Below are 20,202 nucleotides of genomic sequence, written 5' to 3'. Positions count from 1 at the left end.
TGCTTTGGCAACACCAGAGATATGAGACTGCAATAAACTGCCCAGAGCATGGCAGTCCATTTCATGTGTCATTAGAATGTCCTCTGACCCGCCTTCATTCAGATACACTGCATCATGGCAAGTAACAGCTTTTACTGTGAAGGCATTAGATAAGATTACATTCAACTTTATTGTCATTACTCAGAATAAATACAGGGCAACGAAATGCTGTTGCGCATAGGGCTGCTCGATTGAGAAAAATCAATATCACGATTATTTCTGTCAATATTTGTATCATTATATTTTAGACGATATTTCTTCTAAAGAGAAACAATTGGGCTACACAATTCAAGATCTTCCCTCCCTTTAGCGGTTGGAGTGGAGTGCAGTGCAGTGGTGTTCTGTATGAGTGTTAGTTAGCAAGTCTGTCCTGTGCTCGCAATGGCTCAAGTGGAGGGGAACGTATTGCGCTTAGCGTAACCTTCCTTTTGGCAGTAAAAGCAAATGAAAAAAGTAATGTTTCAAATCGATATTATGAAATTTGATATTGTTTGACAGCAATATTGATATCACTATATGAATTCACTATATTGCACAGCCCTAGTTGAGCATCTAATCAAAAGGGCAAATAACAGAAGTGCAATATAAAACAGTATCCAATCCTAGAGATGCTCCGATCAGCATGTTTTGGCCCAGTCACGAATGAATGGTCTTCAAAATCATGATCTGCCGGTCAGAGAATACTTCTGATCAAAAAAAGAATTGGAATCTTTTCTTTTCTTTAAGAAAGCAGACTATTAATAATCTTATCTATATTGAAGTTTTGTAAGTAGACCCATCATAATAATAATTTGCATGAAACATATGAATCTAACATCTATATTTCAAATAGGAAATGCATTTGCAAATGTACCTTTCAGACTAGAAATGTTGATAAGAGCTACAGTATTATTCAATGTAACAAGAAACAAATTATTGCATAAAATCATTCAGCTATACTGAAACTGAAACATTAGAAACTCAAATTCCCTCTCTCACTCATCTGTAGCCATTAATTTAAGATGTTTCAGTGACTGAAAACAAATCGACTGACTGTTGATAGCAATTCCAACTTTCAAAACAATAACATTGACATGCTTGTGATGACGACGTGATCGCCTCTTCCTGATTCCGATCAGGGAGGATTGTGAAATAGTGGAAGCATTACATATCCAAACATCAATGGAAAAATACTTGTATGTGTTGTATTTTTGGACAGGTGTGATCAAACTTGGAATGCTTACTGAAGTGAAGACATGATATGGCAAGCCAACAAACACACATGCAAACAAACACAGGCATACATGTGTGCGCTCACAGCCTCACACATTCAAGGTCAAGCAGCGTCTGCAGCCACGCTATGCGGACTGCTGGGGGCCAATTCCCCACAGACCTCTGGGCCCATATCCACGTCAAGGACACAGCAAAAAATAGCAGCAAGTATCTTGGGCACCTCAACCATCTTTCGCCGCTGGTACCCTAGATCACTTGAAAAGGTGTCACTCAGTCACTCCACGAGGTGTTACATTTTTGCTCTTTTTGAAAACTAATATGTGACTAAATGTTGCCAGACGCATAGCCAAAGACTACCACAGCATTTTTAGTAGCAGACATCAGGTGGTAGAAGTTAGAACCACAGCTAATGCTACTGTTGTGTGAATTAAGCGGGGGTTTTTTCTATGTTTTGTGTTTACTGTATTATCAAAAAGCAAATTCATTGCTTGTAAATTAATAACCAATTATTTTATATTGATTCACTTCATTAGAACAATAGTGGCGCTAGCTCTGGTTGCCCCACCTGATATCTTCCACTCTAAAATGTTGATGTTACTGACTGATGGATGGCACCAACCTGGCTTATCTGGAGATATCCGGGATGCTCATCTGATCGTAGCGCACCTGACCTGACCTGACAAGATGCATGCACCTGATTAGACTGGAGCACTGCTGGTGGCTAGTCCAAAACACAAGTTGATGCTCTCGCCTGGGTGTGGGAAATCGATAAGTTACCTCTTATAATGGTTGGTGCCACTGGGCCCCCGTATGGACAATCCAGCTCTGGCCGATGGGAACCCAGGTTAAAATCCATCCTCAATTGTAGTGACAACAACTGGATAGCTGCAATACGTTAATTGTAATATGTTTTTGGTTAGTTAGTTTCTAACCAAAACCTAACTGTCGTTTCTAGCTTGGTTTCAAAGACAATCATAATTTAGGCCTACTCTTGATTCAGTGCAAAGTGGATATTTGTTTTCAAGAGCCACAACAGAATGAAGTTAGTACTGCTGGATTGAGATTTGATGAAGTTCAAAACAGAGTATCTTAGAAACAAGATACAGTACTCAGTAACAAAGATATCTGGTGATTTTCAGTTGCATCAGAGCAGTACCTCCACACCATGCCCAATGTGGCAGGGCGTGAATCGTCCCTATGAATAGCTGTTTAAAACCAGTAATGTTGTGCTTCACAATATTCAAATACAACAGCTCAACCAAGACACATACACCCAGTAACATGTTCCAGAAAGCAGGCTTAGAAGCTGAAAACAAATTGGTTTGGCCTCTCGTTTACACGTAAACACTGTTTTAGAAAGCCGCATCAAAACAATATCCCATTCAGGGGGCTAAAACACACCTATCACAATGGTGTTCTTATTTTTACCCACATGTCGTGTTCATACTTAAACGGATAAAAATATATCTGTATTGAAAAATATCCATAAACTTGTAACTAGGGGTGTAAATTCGAGGGATTCGATTTTTTTCGATACTTAAGAATTCCAGACGATACGATGCAATTCGGTTCGATTCGATTTTTTCCAGTTACTTTTCCACTACTATTGTGTTATGGAGCTAGGGCATTGCACAGGGGCCAGCGATTCGATTATTTTCGATTCGTAAGAATGCCCCACGATACGATGCGATTCAATTAAATCGCCGGTCGATACATCGATACATTTCGATTTTATTTACATCCCTACTTGTAACCAGCACCTTAGTTTCTTACCTCATTATGTGAAGTCTGAGCAAATGGTAACTCCTGTAGTAGAAGAGCCTCTGCTTTGACTAAAGCACACCCCTAAATGTCTCTTCGATTAGGAGGTATACAGCTCACTTGTGGTGAACTTAGTTGGGCTAGTTCTCAACTAAAACTACCTATTCTGGAATATGCCCAGCCCAGCAGCACCTCTTACTTGGGTCTGGTTTTGAACATCATTCTGCTCCACCACCTGTAGGTCTTCATAGTAACTCAGAGGCCGTAGCATCTGCAGACTGAGGCACTGCACGGAACAGTTGGCTCCTGCCACGTCAGCAAACCTACACCCTGATGAGGCAGCAGATAAGCCAGCGCAGCGAGGGTTAATGGGATTATGCTCATCCCCAATATGATCCAAACAGATGCTCCAAGTGCAACTGAACATTTACTTTACGTCACTCACAACATGTCACGAGCAGATCTGAGCAACCCCAGTCCAAAACCAGCGTCATCAAGACACAAGGACCAGAGCTAAGCTACATAACAGGATATTCTGTCATCAGTTGGGCTAGGCAGGGCCATACTTCGACAGACCCACAGTGGGTTTACAGAGGTTTCGATTTTCCTCTGCCACAACATGATTTCTCTCCCATCGTTCATTTCATATAGTGGTTATGTGTCATGGAGAGCGAGCAGTGTGCCCTGAAGCATTGTATGGATAACTGGCCAGCTCTCTAGGTTGTTTTAAGATAATCAATTTAGCTGTGCCACCCAGATGGCTATTCCACACACCCAACGTACTAGCCAGGGTCTGATTCACTCAGGAGGGTGGGAAAAAAGGAAGCAGAGGCCATCTTGTGGAGTGGTGTGGAGAGAGAGAGAGAGAGAGAGAGAGAGAGAGAGAGAGAGAGAGAGAGAGAGAGAGAGAGAGAGAGAGAGAGAGAGAGAGAGAGAGAGAGAGAGAGAGAGAGGGGTCATCTCTAGCTACCACACAGAGAATAGAATATTTTATTCGTCACTGAAACAACGACTACAACAAACTTGAACAGTCCAAGCCACAAATCTCACATGCGTGCACACAAGCCCTACACTTATGATGTCACAGGAGGCCCCCCGGCCCGTCTCCATGTACACCTTCCGGTATGGTTAAGTCTGTGTAGTTGCCGTCTGGTTAAATACAATAATCACATTTGTATGTTGTTTACTTAGTAGTAGTCAGCATCCGCTACTCTTTGGTGCTTTATAGTATCGTTCACACAATAAACACAGAAGACAGAGCTTTTACATCATGTCCGGATGACCCAGTGATGTAACCTGCTCATTGCTCTATGCTGCTCATTGAAACGGTGCTGTCTAATGCCAAATTTGATAAATAATAAATACATTTTACATGTAGTACCATATCGCTGCAAAAAAAGCTGTCAAAGCAAATTCAAAATGCCAGACATGGAGAAGGTTCCCCTTTTAATGTGTACTTAAACTTTAATAAAGTACAATTTTTCCAGTCATACCGAATACTTAGGATTGCATGGTGGTGGTAAGTATCCATGAAAAAGGTAACCTTTGTGAATGGGCAGCATGAATTCCAGAAAGAAACTGCAAAAAAATGTATTATGTAACAGGGGTCAACTAGCAGAGTGAGATGGCAAACGTTAGTAAACCTCCCTCCCGAAGCCTCAATACAGTGTGGTAGCGTTGGGCTATCGGACCGGCCCATTAGCTCAGCAGTCTCGTACTGTGCCTCCCATTCCCGAACCGATCATGTAGTTGACGAGGTGGCAGGTTTGCGGCCCGAGGGGAACCAACTGTGCGGGAACACCTCCGTCACAATGACACAGTGCACCTTTAAACTTTCTGGGAATAACATGAGAATCCATGACCATGTCCAAGGTCACACCTTTGGGTACCCCTGGTATCAATGACATGGCTTAAGTGAGAAGCGCTAACAACCTGATGTGTGGACGAGAACTTGAAGAGGTGCTGAAGACTGAAGGAGAGGACAGAAAGAACATCCTGTCCTCCTGTGCTTACATGTAAATGGTTGACCATGGATGACCATAAACATCTTAGTATTGTAGTCTTACCTCCTATTTTGTAGCAGAGATTAATACTGTATGTTTCTGCCATTTGATGCATCTAATTCCCTAATGCAAGTGCAAATCACTGCTGATAAACAGGAAAGAAAATGTCCATTTGGTGCTTGAGCTTACAGTCAACTTACAAGAACACATTACTAGAAGTCTGATGTTTACTGTACGCATTACAAATGTCTTACTTTGAGAGTCAGTAAAAATAAACTTTGAAAAATCCCATATCACATACCACTGTCTCACTATGTGTACAAAACAACCAATCAGTTAGTGTGTGTGTGTGTGTGTGTGTGTGTGTGTGTGTGTGTGTGTGTGTGTGTGTGTGTGTGTGTGTGTGTGTGTGTGTGTGTGTGTGTGTGTGTGTGTGTTTGCTCTATGATTCTAGGTTAAGTACACTCTCAGCATCCATTACAGATGCACAGTCCAGATTCCCTGCTGAGCAGGCTTAGGCACTGTCCCACTTTCCTGGATGTCTTTTTTTTTTGATGATGACACTGTGCATGCATCTATGTCTAGGCCTATTCCAGGAAAACGGCCTTTACACTGCATCTGTGGCAAGAGGTGTGGATATCCACGATCTATTCGAACTACATGTTTATTATCCAATTTGTCAACAAACAACTGATCTGCTCAGCGAAACCAGGACAGTTTATATTACCCCCATTGGTCTAGAACAAAGTCGCTTCCCCTCATAGTCACTAATGTTGATTTGTTCTGGTAAAGAGTAAAAAACAGAAACGACCAGTCCAACGGTTCGTTTCGTTTAATTGACTAAAACGCCTTTATCGATTACCTCTTGAATTCTTCCCCTTCTGATCTGGCCATGCAGATCTAAACTACGACTGGAGTGAGGTCGGTGATCTCGAAAGGCCGAGAACATTCCATAGCTCTCCCACACTCCGACATCATCACCCTAGCCTAGTCCAACCGGGTGGAAAGACCAAACGGTAAATATTAACGCTCAAAATGAATAATTACCGAGTTGTGTCTCAGACAGCTACTGCATGCTGAAACCCGGACATATTCGGGAACATGTTGGAGAAAATTCTAATTCAAGACACCCTAAACCTCACCTCACCCTACTCCACGTTTTATTTGTCCGCCCCAAAATTATTCAGAATGTCACCGGGTTTCAGGATGTAAACTAGCTTCTAGAACTTTCAACCAAAGACATCCAATTCTAGTCCTTACTGAAGGCAGAAAGGGAAGAATCTTCTTTCCTCTCTGCTGAAGGGTTATGGGCAGCAGCGAAGTGACGTCACCAACACAAGTTATTTAACAAACCCATTAGATTTTGCAGAAGTCTTGTGCGTGACGATATTTCCCTAGTCAACCGTATTCTTTAAAATAGAAATCATAAGACTATTTCAAACACAGCCTTTCCATCTTTGCTCTTTCTCTGGTTAGCGCTTGACCAATCATACTCCTGCTTGACCCATCATTCCTTTCCATTTCAGATCTACTTCAAAAACGCATCCATTTCCAGTCTGTCTGATTATAGAGCTAGGCAGCAGGCTATGCTATCTCAAGATGCTTGTCGTTATCAATAGTTGTTGTTGACGCCAGGGGGATACTGATAACAGTGAAACAGCGCGTCTTACTCCATCCTTATTTAGACCGCGTTCGAGGTATCCAATGTTACTGAAACGAAACCAAACCGTGGACAGCAGATTCTAGTTTGTTAGACGCTAGCACAACCAAAAATTAGCATTCGTCTCATTTCACACTAGAGCGCTACTACCACCGAATTCCAATCGTTCCTGGCAAGACATAGCTGACCAGTTTCCTGGCGCTAGTGGTGGTGGTGGCGTTAGCAGTCAAGATGGCATTACAGTATAAATTCATGCAGACACGGTAGCCAGAACTAGCTTTGTGCTAGGCGAGGGTCGCCAATGTTCTGATCAGATTTCCTGGTGTCATGCGGAAATAAACACGAAGAGCAGTTACGCGCAAACATTAGTTAGCAATCGCATTGGAACTAAACGTATCAGAACTTACAAATGCATTGGCCTATGCTAACTGAACCACCATCAAGGAGCTGATCTACGACAGTTATGCAAAGCTAGCCAGCTAACGTTAATACAGTTGAGCATCAGAGGCTAACCATGTAAAGCAGACAGGCAGTGCACCTACCAGGTCAAACCCAACAGGAACCAGGAGCAAGAAACCAGAAGAGTGGTTTCTTTCGTTTAAGTCCGACTGGGCTTGTTTCAAAGCATATGATAAGAAACAGCAGGAGAATCCGAAAAACACATCATTTTGTTTTTGTATCACTTGGTTCCTTGTTTGTTCAGATTAGGCCTTTTGAGAGCTCATCGCTACAAGAACGTATCACACCCACATCGAAAAGGAGCTGCCAAATTCTGTCCCCGCCCCTCTCTCTCAGAAACTGTATGCGAGATGGACGAAGAACGAGTTGCTAGCAACCAATGGCTTCAAAGCAAACACTGAGCCAGAGCTGGCCTACATCCGGCTCTCTGTTGAACTGCACTGCCCTCCACTGCATAAAATGCTACACTGTATCGGAGAGCTTTTAATAAGGAAAGTCAGTAGGGCCGACGAGTCTCTGCAGGGGAAATGCATGTTAGCCTATTTGGTGTTGAATATTTCAACGTAATACCGTCTTCGCGGTTCTGCTGTATATTCACCAACGATTTCGCTCTTAGAAAAATGTCAAAAGCTGTTTTTTGTTTTGTTTTGTTTTTTTAAATTGTAGCAGCAGAGTTGTTTTTGTCGCTTCGACAACAATACCGCCATCTGTAGCCTAAAAATATTTTTCTGAAAGGCCTTCATCAGGGCTATTCAAATGAAGGCCCTGGGGCCAGATGCGGACCTTGGACGGCAGGGTTCTAAGGTCAGAAGAAAATTAAAACAAATAGGCCTATATGCTCTCTATGGCCGTGCATAATTTACAATCAACACTTAAGGTTGGGGATTTCTCACCTACGCATTCACATGAGAAATCTTAACAGTCTAATAGACCATCATAAGGCTACTAAGAAATAGGAGCAAATATGTTCTGTCTGAAGTTATCCGCTTTTGTCACACCCTAAAAACCCCTTTTGTCACACCCAGTGGATTGCCCCATTGGTTTCCCGAGACTGCTCTGCTGGCCAGGAAGGAGGTCATTATCAACTACATAGGCCATACAGTAGGCTGCAATACAGTTAACTGTTTAAAAATACCTTCTCAGTAAGGGTAACACTTCTGCTACTCACTCTTAGATCAGTCTTGCATCAGTCATGCTTTCCTCCCTGTCCTCTTGCTAATGGAACATGTGCATTTGTTGCATGAGTATCCATAAGAAATGTTTGAGAATGGGTGGTGACAAAACAGCGTGTTGAAGTGGTGTCTGAAAATTCTTTTGCTCTTTTCAAATTATATCATTTTAAATTTCAGAATTACATCATTCATTAGACATCTACTTTTTAATGATTTGAAGTGTGTAAACACCTTCTAAATAATTAGCAGAATGTGGAGATTAAAGGGGGGGTTGAAAAATAAAGTACAAGTAATAAAGTAATAAAATGCATGTATTATAACAGAATTGTAGATGTGTTTCTGCACGCACACGTGCACACACGCACACACACACACACACTGCCCCCCTGGCATGAGGCTCGAACCTGTGACCCCACAGCAGACCTGTGACATGAGAGGCAGGTGCTCAAACAGCTGAGCTACAGCGAGCCTGCATGAGATTTTCAGGAGGGCATTTCACCTCTGATAGTGATAGCCATTCAGTACACTAAGCCTCACTCTAATCAAGGTTATGACTTGCCTCACAAGTGAGATACCTATGCAACTTCTCATAGGAAAGGTGAGGTTTACGATTGCTCATGGCCGGTTATTGGGCATTATGAATGTGTCATTTGTTCATATACATAGCCCATAGCCAATCATGTCAGTTGTACAAACCCCAACTCCGATGAAGTTGGGACGTTTGGTAAACAGTGAATAAAATCAAAATGCTATCATTTTCAAAACATTCAATCTATTCATTAGATGGAGAATAGTGAAAAGACAACATATTAAGTGTTAAAACCGAGAAAAAATATTGTTTTGGGAGACATATGTACTCATTTCTAATTTGAAAAATCCAACACGTCTCAAAAGAGTTGGGACGGGGATCAGTGAAATTTAGTAAACATCCAAATAAGATAAAACAACAAAGAAGAACATTTCAAAATGAATTGTACTGACGGACAATATAGGTGTCCAGGTATAAGATCATCACAGAGAGGCTGAGTCACTCAGAATTAAAGATGCAAAGGGAATAATTACCATAGTTATTACATACATTTTTGAATTCCCTTTGATTTACCACGATTAAGTGTATATAAGACATATTTTTGTTAATAAAATCATTGTATAGGTTCATGACATCATGAAATATATATTGGCTGTAGTCTCACTCTAATTCCTGGAGTGCTAGAGCTATTGAAAATTTACCATATTAAGAATGCTTAATGCATGAAAATGACACAGGGGTTTAACATTCTCCTAAGCACCTGAGCTCACTTGAAATAGACCCAGAAGACATGGGAAAGTGTCCTTTGCTTACAGAAGTCAGCAGAAGTTGTAGAAGTCCATTCTTTTTGACAATAATAGAGCATTGCACATCCTGTGCTACAGTGAAAATGGACCATCCAACTTGTGTTAGTGCTAGCTTCAAAAGTCAGCCTCCATGATGGCATGCGGATGCAGTAGTGCATTGGTTAAGATGTTCTCACTCATCTGTAGAGTTAAATACAGTGCTGAATGGTATAAATGGGTTTTAAACAGCATGAAAAGCCACTCATGCATTATATTTTGAAGGGAGATCTTCGATTACTGCCACATATTAAGGTCAAATTGCATTCTCTACTATGTTTTAACAGTTTGGCTCCATCATAAGGACCAGCATGTGATAAAATGGTGGGTTTTTGGTCAAGACCTGTCACACTGTAAGCACTACAGAAAGGAAAACATTGCAAAACATGACAAGGAATACACCCACCATTTAAGCTGGTGAAATCATGTCCAAGATAGGAATTAACACTGTTTTTTATATAAAATCATCTCATCGGTTTAGTATTTAACTGTTAAGTGTTGTCTTTTGTTTTGTTTTTAGTCTTCCTCGACATTTGCTGCCATTTATTGTCCCCGTCCCAACTCTTTTGAGACGTGTTGGATTTCTCAAATTAGAAATGAGTACATATGTCCCCCAAAACAATATTTTTTCTCGGTTTTAACACTTAATATGTTGTCTTTTCACTATTCTCCATCTAATGAATAGATTGAGTGTTTTGAAAATGATAGCATTTTGATTTTATTCACTGTTTACCAAACGTCCCAACTTCATCGGAGTTGGGGTTAGTATTTAAGGGCAATTTAAAAGCAAACTGCAGTCATAGCCTTTCCACCCCTCCCCGCTCTTTGATTGGAGCCCAAGATCTGAAACCCTGAGCAGCATGGGATTTCCCGGTCATGACACCATTGTAACCAAGGTCATCCTCTGCAGCCTCTCTCTCTCTCACACACACACACACACACTCTCTCTCTCTCTCTCTCTCTCTCTCTCTCTCTCTCTCTCTCTCTCTCTCTCTCACACACACACACACACACACACACACACACACACACACAGACGAGCAACATAATTTTCAAATAATTTTATTGCTGTGCTTGTTCATTGATTACACTCATTGGATTGCAACTGAAAGCTGTGCTTGGCTGGGTCAATCCCAAACACAGAACCAAATACATTTCTGTTACTGAACATTTAAATAGCAAAAACAACAACTCAAAAACGAATGGTACATTACACTAAGAGGTCTTTTTTAAGAGTTGTGTTCATTATCACAGACTAGTAGTTCTATACAAGATTTTTATAATCATTTACATAATATAAGATATAGTACAAAGAAGAAATGACAGAGGTGCACACATTCCATTACGTGGAACATATATAACTGCCAGTATACCAAATGTCTTACAAAAAAAAAAACAGCTTATAAACAGTAGCCCCTCATAGAGGATGCACTGTTCAGTGGTCTAGCATGGGGTGGATAACAGGGGTGCAAATCATTTCCCCAAACCTGCTTCCTTTCCTCTGTCCTCTGGCTTCATACCTCTGTCAATTTGGATAGACTCAGTTGTATGCTTATCATTCATTTGACATTCTAAATACCAATGGTCTTCCATACAGATGTGCTGTGCCATAAGAATAAGCCTTATAGGCATTGCACATGAGGACATTCATCTATGTTTCAAAGTTGGTTTGGACCAAAGAGGCTCAAGGTATGAAGCCAGAGGAAAGGGCGCGAGCTTGACGTTATTTGCTCAATATAGGAGAATGTGCCGAGTGAATATATTTATTGGTGTACAAGATTTGGCTAATTATCACCAAGTGGAGGCAGTGGATGAGTCAGCTGATAGGGTGAGTTGACACCACAAGAGTGCATTGGAGAAGAAGAGCAATTACAATAGAGAAATCGCTGGTTAACATCATGGTGCAGAAACAATCGAAACTGAGCAAATTGATGCATGCGCACATCACAAATGTCTGGCCTGAACGCATTTTTCAGTGGGGTGGGGTGTTCAAAGAATAAGGTTGAATGATAAACCTAGCTAGGTTCACCTACAGAAAGTGGTAAACCCATTTACAACCTGAAGCCAGCATTTACTTTAGAAAATGAGGACAACATGGTCTTGCGGAAGCCAATTTACCATTAGCCTACCTCCAGGTTAAGTCAACCTGGTTTGCAACTGAACTATCCTCGTGGAGTACCCCACCCCCACCACCCATGTTGGTAAAGTCTTGAAGCTTTTCTGGAGTCCCCATGTTGAATTGTGTTTGTTGTTGTTGTTTTGTTTCACCCTTCTATATCCCCCTCTCTTACGAACATAGATTGTGTCTGTACTATTACATTTCAATGGCATTACACATTGTTAAGCTGGGGATGTAAAATAAGCATATGCATATGGTTACTAAGATCCATGTTGATTAAAAACAGTCTTAATAATAAAAAGTTTATTGTGCTGCCGGTACCAGCTTAGGACACCAGCTACAGCATGTTGTATAATTGTGATAATGAACATATTACAATATTGCAATTTACCTTTACAACAAGTTCTTTTCGTTTGTTTGCTGTTGAATGGCACACAGGACAACATAATTCCAACAAGTCTATTTACACAGGAAAGAGCTGTTTGCACTGATAGCGGATCCTTAATTCTATAATGCCCCTACTGGTACTGGTGCTGGCTTCTGTAAGGATTTGAATTGAGATGGCCAGATGGGCCACAGTGTGAAATCAGAAAATTACATTTTATAATAATAATAACAATAATGAACCCTATTCCAATTTGTACTTGTGGCAAGCACCCTATAGCACGAAGTGATATGTCACCTGATAATTACGTATATGAAAAACGAGAGGGACACTATACATGTTATGAACTGTTAACCGTCCAAGAACAGAGATATGGTTGGTCCGTATGGGCTAATCTACTTCAAAAGCGCACTACAGAGCACACATGATCTGCCCATATATAATATATATATATATTTTTAAACTTCGCAAAGCAACAATGCGCGCACACACACACACACACACACACACACACACACACACACACACACACACACACACACACACACACACACACACACACACACACACACACAGGAGAGTCCAGGGTGACTCCAGGGGAGGTGAATACGGGGGTGCGCAGCTGAATTTCATGTGGCAAGGGAGAGCACGCATGCATGCACCTCCCGCATTACTGAGGTCAAGTGCAGAACAAAACTGCATAAAAGTAGACGATCCGCACCCTATAGCCTGAATAAGACCTTTCGGGTGGGTCAAAATATTGCCAGTGCGTGGCCTGGTAGTTCTGGCCCACCGACGGGCCTACTCACTCTTTAATGAAAAACTTAAATTTATCATAACAACATTTCTATGACATTATAGAGGGTTTTAAGTAATAGATTAAGACTTAGTCATTACCATTTTGGTAACAAAAATGTTATAACAGAGTCTCTGAGGGTAGGGGTTGATTAATCCCTTAGGTTGGAGTTTCAGTGTCCGGATGTCTACTCTTGGGTCATTGACATGTTTTAAGTCAGGGTGGCGCAACCACATCTAAAGTGTGTTAAGTACATGAATGAAATTATTGTACATTTACATGGATTAACTGTTGTTTTTTTTGTTTCATTTATATGGATTGGCTGTTTTTTACATAATCCAGTCAAAAAGGAATCCATACTCGCATTAGCTGTGGTTGCACCACCTAAAACCATCAATGGCTTTTTCTAGCAAAGGAGAGGTTCAGCCATGGGGAGCATCAGAGGATGGGGGGATGAGAGATGGAGGAGAGATGAGTTGTTGGCCCTGGAGGGAGGGAGGGAGAAGACATGTGCTGGGTTGTTGGTGGCTCTGGCCCTGGTTGAAAGATGGCAGTGGGCACTTGGAGCGATTGGTTGGTTGGTTGATTGGTGTAGATCACCTTGAGAAGACAACAAGGCCACTGCCAGTCCCCCTAGTCCCTCAACGCTGAATGGAGTCTTGAAAAGTTGTCAGGCCTCGTAAACCCTGCGGTGCACATGGGCACAGGAAAATAGGTCAGTACACACACTCACACACAATCAGACACACACGCATACACGCACATGCACACACATACGTATGCGCACGCACGCACGCACGCACACACACACACACACAGAATGAAGCATGTGAAAAAATTCATGACAATCCTCGGTATTTACAAATAATGATGTCAGCCACCACTGATTTACTGAAAACAGTGGCCAACCAAAAAGACGACTGATGTTTTGATACAATCTCAGTGTGATTTGTTATTGCAGAGTATACTTTATTGTACCCAGGGGGGTGTCTTGGGTTCCGTCACTGCATCACACGCCAAAATCATATACTATGAAAACAATATACAGTACATGCAGTGCATAAAATGCAGATAACACAGCATACTGCATTACATGTTTCATGCCAGAGTTCAGCAATGGTCACATAATAAAAAGTGATGAATAATTAAATAAATGTAATAAAAAAGTAAAATTAAATAAATAAATGCATACATAAATAAATAAATAGTAATGAAATAAACTTGACTAGCTAATACACTTGATTGCTGGTAGAACTGAATTGCCAGTAGATGGCGGTGTTATCCGCAGTTGAAATAGGAAAGTGCCAGAAATGTCCCACAAGCAGAGGTGTCAGGTGTCAGTCCCATGTTCAGAAACTAAAATCCATGCCACAAGTTGGATCCAGCCAGCTCCAAATAAACTGATCATAATGAGCACTTAAGACAAGTAGACCAGCTGTAAGTGAAGTCACCTGTGTTGAAAGGAAACTGTAGCAGGGTTTTTACTCACTGGACTCGGAATCGGCACCTCTGCCTACAAAACGTAGATAGAACTATAGATGTTTTGGTTTGAAAGGATTGGAGCTGATTGTACAGTACATAGAGCCCAAAATGTGCTGCTACGCCTCTGTATGTAGCAAAGGCATGGCGCCCCTGGTTTGCAATGGCAAACGTCTGAGCACGTCTTCTACTATCTATACATAAGCAATATGTGCAGGCTGTGTCAGTTTTACCTGTGCTTGTCCTTCCAGATCCTGAACCATTTGACCAGATTTTTGGTACTCTGCAACCGAGGATGCAGGCAGTACTCTTGGCCCTTGAAGCGAGCAACGTTCTCCATGGTCACACTGGACACACCCATGCAAAAAGAGAGAAATAGAGAAGAGTTACTTCATCAATCCAAAATGGAAATTGTGGTGTCAAACACAGCCCTAAACAACAATTAGGTAAGTCCAACAATGATGCAAAAAGTAAGGTAGGCAAATAGATGACCATAAAATAATGACCAAGAAGAGTTGTTCACTAATAAAGTGTAGACAAAATGCACAGTGTAAGAAGAATTAAATGGTCATAAAGAGTCCAAAGAGGTAGAATAAGACGTTCTGATCTGATAACACACCTCAGAAGATCAAATGTTTCCAGTGTTATGAGTGTACATACGTAAAAATGTATATTTGTGATGTATATGAACCTCATACCGTATGTCATAAGAACCAAACCAACATGTAAAATGCCTATTAAATCACAGACTGAGGAAACAGGAGTGTCTGCGGGGCATGGCTCGGGAAACTATTCAGAATCAGGTTATCGACCACCACCACCTTGTCCAACTTTCATGGCCTGCCCTATGCATACAACAGAGCTGCAGAAGGAGTAAAAAGTAGTATGGTATCAAACTGTGCTTGACATTGATAACTAGACTGGACACAATGCAAAGATTTAAAGATCTTTGGGCTCATTGATTTGCCGGTGAATAGTTAGGCTATTTGTGCCAATTGTTTTGTCAATTTTTACACATTCATGGAAGTAATGTGCTATGGTGAGCTTCCACTAATGCAAACAGTGAATAAAAACCCTGTCAATATCATAGACACTTCTTGAAATGGCACTTTCAATGAAGGAGGTTCATTGCCATTGAGTTGCCGGTGAATTGTTATTTTTTGCCCTTTTTTGATTTTTTTTTCCACATTAATTGAGATAATGTGCAAAGCAAACAGTAAATAAAACCTCATCAGCATCATAGACACTGCTTGAAATGGGGTTTTCAATGAAGGAGGTTCATTGCCATTGAGTCATTGAGGCTGGTGCTCTTTGTGCACCAGTGAGGCCTGTGTGACACCTCCCTGGCAGCAGCAGGAGCAGGATGAGGGCCCTGGCTACAGCCAGCAGTGAAAACACCACCACCACCACCAGGCTCTCCTCTGACCACCGCCGTTAACATTCATAGCACAACACCTCTCAGGTCTCTTCTCTTCACAGTCATGTTGAAGGTGTGTGATTGTTGTAGTAGTTGATTTCCAGAGTTTATGTCGCCTATTCACATAGGTGTCATCTTTTTCATGAATATTTATTGCCACCATGAGTTTGTAAGTGTTCATTGAGGCTTGTAAATGTACACTTATATATAAAAAAGTGGATCCTTTCGATGTAAATCTGCCATATTGAATTATCCGTTATAGACAACTTTTACTTCACAAAACACCACCATGACTCTCACCGCTGCCATTACCATTGGGTTGCTGTGGTGCACTGCACTAGCACTGCTAAATATAGTATGTATTTTTACAGTATATACAAGGATACAGCATATAAATACATAATATATATCCATAGAGATGTTCTGCTGATTTCTCCTATGCGGAATACTGCATGCTGCACTCTTCTCTTATGGCTTGTTAGACCAGTTTGACACAGATGCAGCTACTGCATGTCATTAACGTGTGACAAATAGGCATGAAGATATGAAGCCCCTGCCTTTGCAAAGACTTAGTAACTTAGTTATGCAGCTGTTTCTCCTTCTCTTTTGGCTGTGGGTCCCCATACGAAAATTACATTAACAAAATGATTTATGTATGGGCTATACACATTTTATAGCACACACTGTGAAAGTGGCCCATTTCTTGGTGTCCACATATTAGACTTGTATAGCCATGCAAGTTGCTTTACATCTATGTTTCCTATGGGCTGTATGTGATAAACATGTGACAAATTGTTCTTGAATGACCATCGGCCATGCAGAGTTGCGTTGCGGTTTCTCCATGGCCCCTTTGGCTGCGGGTCTGGTTTGGGCATTCACCTGCAGGCCCTCAAACCCCACTGAGGGACAGAGGCCTTTTTGTTGACTCTAGAGCGGAGGCTTTGCTGGGTAGCAGCTCTCTCTCCCTGCATGCTAAGCGTCTCGGGGGCTATGGGCACTGCCAACTCTGAGCGGGCACACTGCGCTTTTCCCCAGTCCCGACACACGCTGAGCTGCATTTTTCACAGAGGTCGAGGCTGAGCAGCAGAAATACACAATACACTGTGTGGTGCTAATTCAACACTGAGAAAGTGGGACCAACACTATGAGTGTTAAAATCATATCTCTAAGTGTTGACGTTACACTGGCAAAATGTCTGTGTAGGGCTGTGATCGTCGGCTGGCCCTGAACTCACACTGGTGCTGTATTAATTAATCCAAGCATCGGCAATGACATGTGTTCAACTCACCCCACCACACAAGGGGGCTTGACTTCTGACTGGTGTATGACTGGATGTTGGGCACGGCCTGACCGACTGTCAAAAGGTAACCCATAACTAAAACTTGCAGCATTTAGTACACAGAACAGAGAAATGTAAATTATGCCCAAGAGGCAATAGAAAGACTTGCAAGTTATGAAGAAAATTGTAACAATAGTTTGTAACACCAGGCCATTTCCACCTTGCAAAACATTTCCATGCCATCTCCTTTCAAAAAACATGTGCCATACCACTCAAAACCACTAGATGCCACTAGTGCACATCATGAAACAAGAAGGGAACAGGGATAGCCCTGTCCATGAATAATAGAATGGTTTTGGCCACCACAGCTAAGGCACATAAGGGATGAGAAATTCCGGACACAGGTGACAGTCGGCCCTCCTACCCAATTTACAATAACACAATTTGCTGGCTTTCAAGCTAAAGTTTATAACGTTTTGGTCAACAAAATTGCAAATGCTGGTAAGGTAAGGCCTGAAGCTTGAAGACAACGTAAAGCTACAGTAGGCAAGCTGATTTTTATCATAGCCTTTAACTGTCATGGGAATTGGAAAGTAGCACATGAAATAGCCCATTGCAAAGAAAACCAAATTCTTCCTCCAAAGGGGCTGGAATTATGCCTAAAATTCAAACTCTAAAACCATAAAGCTGTTTTGACATGACATGTGCAACTCGCACATCCAGAGAGTATACATGACAAAAACTGCACGACAATCAAAGCTGTAATGTGCTGTCCTGTCATCAAAACGCTGTATGTCCCTGTCTTCATGAGCAGGTGCCAGTATGACAGCACTTTGGTCCCTGAACTGTCAGCAGATGGTTTAATCTCCAGTGACAAATATGCTCTTTTATTATCAGATCCTTTTCTACCTAAAAAAACACCAGTCACGTCATTCACCAGCCTCCTACAGCTTAATTACATCAAACCAGCCTCTGAACCACTTGGAAAAGAAAACAAGAACGACAAAAAACCAGACAAAATGCAGCAAGCATACTGATGAATGATGTGCTGTTAGTCTGAGATGACTCTGTGTGTGTGTGTGTGTGTGTGTGTGTGTGTGTGTGTGTGTGTGTGTGTGTGTGTGTGTGTGTGTGTGTGTGTGTGTGTGTGTGTGAAAACTAGGAAAACATTTTGATGGTCCTCACAACTTTGAACTGTTTTTCTTGGCCATGTTGTTGTTGCAAAAAAGATTTACTAATAGGATAAGGTTAGGGATTTTTGTGGTCTGGGCAACAGACAGTTTAGCATTTTTTGCTGTAATGGAAGTTAATGTAAGATCTTCACAAAACCACACTCACAATATCATCTTTTCCTGGCAGAAGGGGTGTTTAGGCTTGATCTCCAACTTCTGCACGTCCTTGTAGCGGATCTTGGGACCTTTTCTGGTGCACCTGCATTTGTACGCTGCACAAACGAAAGGCAGGCATGTTGTCACATTAGGGGAGCGACAGATTACACTTCACATTTTGCACTTGCATTTTATCTTCCTGTCTCTGTTATATTAATTAGGCACAATGTAATAACGCATGTAACAACATTTCACATTATGTGCATAGGGTTAGGGTTAGGATCAGGAATGGACAGTGTGGCCTATTACATGTTGGTATATAAAACACTAAAAAGTCACTGCAAAATTAACTGCTATCCAGATTTGAGCAAAGAAAATGAATTCGGTATATGACACTCTTTAGTCTAGTGAACCAGTGATGGAGCACAAAAGCACAAGCTTTAAAAATATGATAGTTGTTATTGTTGCTTAGAAAAATGGGGTGGTGGGGTGGCCGTGCCCTTCAGCTTAGGCTTAGGCCAGCTGTTGAATGGGCGCTTGAAGGCTTCCACACCCCATTAGAAAAGTGTCTGCTCGCAGGTGGGCATGTCTTTCCATTGCCTCCTTTTTATTACAGTGCCTGACCTACATCCAACACTCAATCAGTCTTGTCTAAATCCCTGTGCACAATACCTTAACAGACACATCAAACCAAAGAAAAGAAGCGGAGAGATAGGCTTAATAAACAGCTTGAACAGGTCACAAAAATCCTTTACGCTTTGGGACCGGTCTAATGTCGTAGCCTATCTGTGAGTACTACTCCGAGAAAAGATTTTCTCATGTCAGCCAAATTGACAAAATACTTACATACTTTTCATAGGCTATATCCATTAGCCTAGGCCTACTTGTGAATAATGAAAACATCATACCCCTCTCTTTAGACCACAGTAGGCCTATGATTTACATTTGTTTTCGCGCAGCACACTCCGATTTTTTTTTTTTTTTGAAAGACCCAAATCTTTTGTTTCACATTTGCTTCTAAACGCAGACATGCATAACGACTGGTCAACATGCGAAAGTTATTTACAATTTCGTAAAGCTATGCATTATTGTTTTACCTTCTGTGTTGAGTGAGTAAATCGCAATGACCAACAAAAGTAGTGCGGCCGTGCAGCGACTCATTTTCTTGAAGTCCTGTCAAGTGTTGTCTTCTGATTTCTTGTGTGCTTCTTTTCTTCAAGACCGAAGTGAAGTGGTTATATCCTCATGTAATACGGATCTGTGTCGACGTCTCTCTCTCTCTCTCTCTCTCTCTCTCTCTCTCTCTCTCTCTCTCTCTCTCTCTCTCTCTCTCTCTCTCTCTCTCTCAGCTAAGGGCTTTGTGCAGTCAAGTGCGCGTGGGGAGAACGGCGAGTAGCCTATGCTGTGCCGTTAGCAAACTGATGAATTCTTTGAGCAGGCAGCGGCTTTTAAAAGAAGTCGTCTCATTACTATGCAGGGCGAGCGCAGCACGTCCACTCCATCCGCGCGAGAGGGAGGACGGGGGAGGCAGACATTTGACACAGAATTCCCTTCGACAGTTCACGTTTGGATAAGGCGATATTGAGATAAGAGGCGTCTATTGTAAGCGGAAAAAAACGTTGGCTTAGGCCTATGTCAAATTGTCATTCTCAAATTGAATGGCTAGCTTGGCAAATTCCTTACATTTCATCAGAGGATCTGGAATAGGCCAAACATTTTTCT

The 20,202-nt window shown here is 41.7% G+C and overlaps 2 protein-coding genes across 4 annotated transcripts in view; both read right to left on the bottom strand.

The window, feature by feature from the left end:
* The window catches only part of fam13b (family with sequence similarity 13 member B), a 56,430-nt gene extending 48,979 nt beyond the window's left edge, over positions 1-7,451 (bottom strand). For 2 of the 3 annotated variants that reach the window (XM_063188583.1, XM_063188585.1), the window contains exon 1: positions 7,218-7,451. The gene's annotated coding sequence lies outside the window, so the exon portion shown is untranslated. The remainder of the gene's footprint in view (positions 1-7,217) is intronic. The other variant, XM_063188586.1, reaches the window with a different exon arrangement.
* Positions 7,452-10,723: 3,272 nt separating this feature from the next.
* cxcl14 (chemokine (C-X-C motif) ligand 14) lies at positions 10,724-19,886 on the bottom strand. The gene is made up of 4 exons (XM_063188582.1): positions 19,578-19,886; positions 18,491-18,596; positions 14,690-14,803; positions 10,724-13,663 (listed from the first exon to the last, which is right to left on the bottom strand). Exons 1-4 carry the CDS (start codon positions 19,639-19,641, stop codon positions 13,648-13,650), a joined length of 300 nt encoding a protein of 99 aa, XP_063044652.1. The 5' UTR covers positions 19,642-19,886; the 3' UTR covers positions 10,724-13,647.
* Between the last annotated feature and the right edge of the window lie 316 nt (positions 19,887-20,202).

This window comes from Engraulis encrasicolus, chromosome 22 (assembly GCF_034702125.1).
Source record: "Engraulis encrasicolus isolate BLACKSEA-1 chromosome 22, IST_EnEncr_1.0, whole genome shotgun sequence".
NCBI classification, from domain to species: Eukaryota; Metazoa; Chordata; class Actinopteri; order Clupeiformes; family Engraulidae; genus Engraulis; species Engraulis encrasicolus.
The sequence above is the reverse complement of the archived record's forward strand: the minus strand, read 5'-3'. Positions and strand labels throughout refer to the sequence as shown.

What these genes read in the sequence shown, in the direction of transcription:
- cxcl14 (XM_063188582.1), bottom strand. Translation starts at nt 19,641, where the DNA reads ATGAGTCGCTGCACGGCCGCACTACTTTTGTTGGTCATTGCGATTTAC. An exon ending in TTACTCACTCAACACAGAAG is followed by an intron (nt 18,597 to 19,577) that starts GTAAAACAATAA and finishes TCGTTTGTGCAG; the next exon opens with CGTACAAATGCAGGTGCACC. An exon ending in TGCCAGGAAAAGATGATATT is followed by an intron (nt 14,804 to 18,490) that starts GTGAGTGTGGTT and finishes GGGTGTGTCCAG; the next exon opens with TGTGACCATGGAGAACGTTG.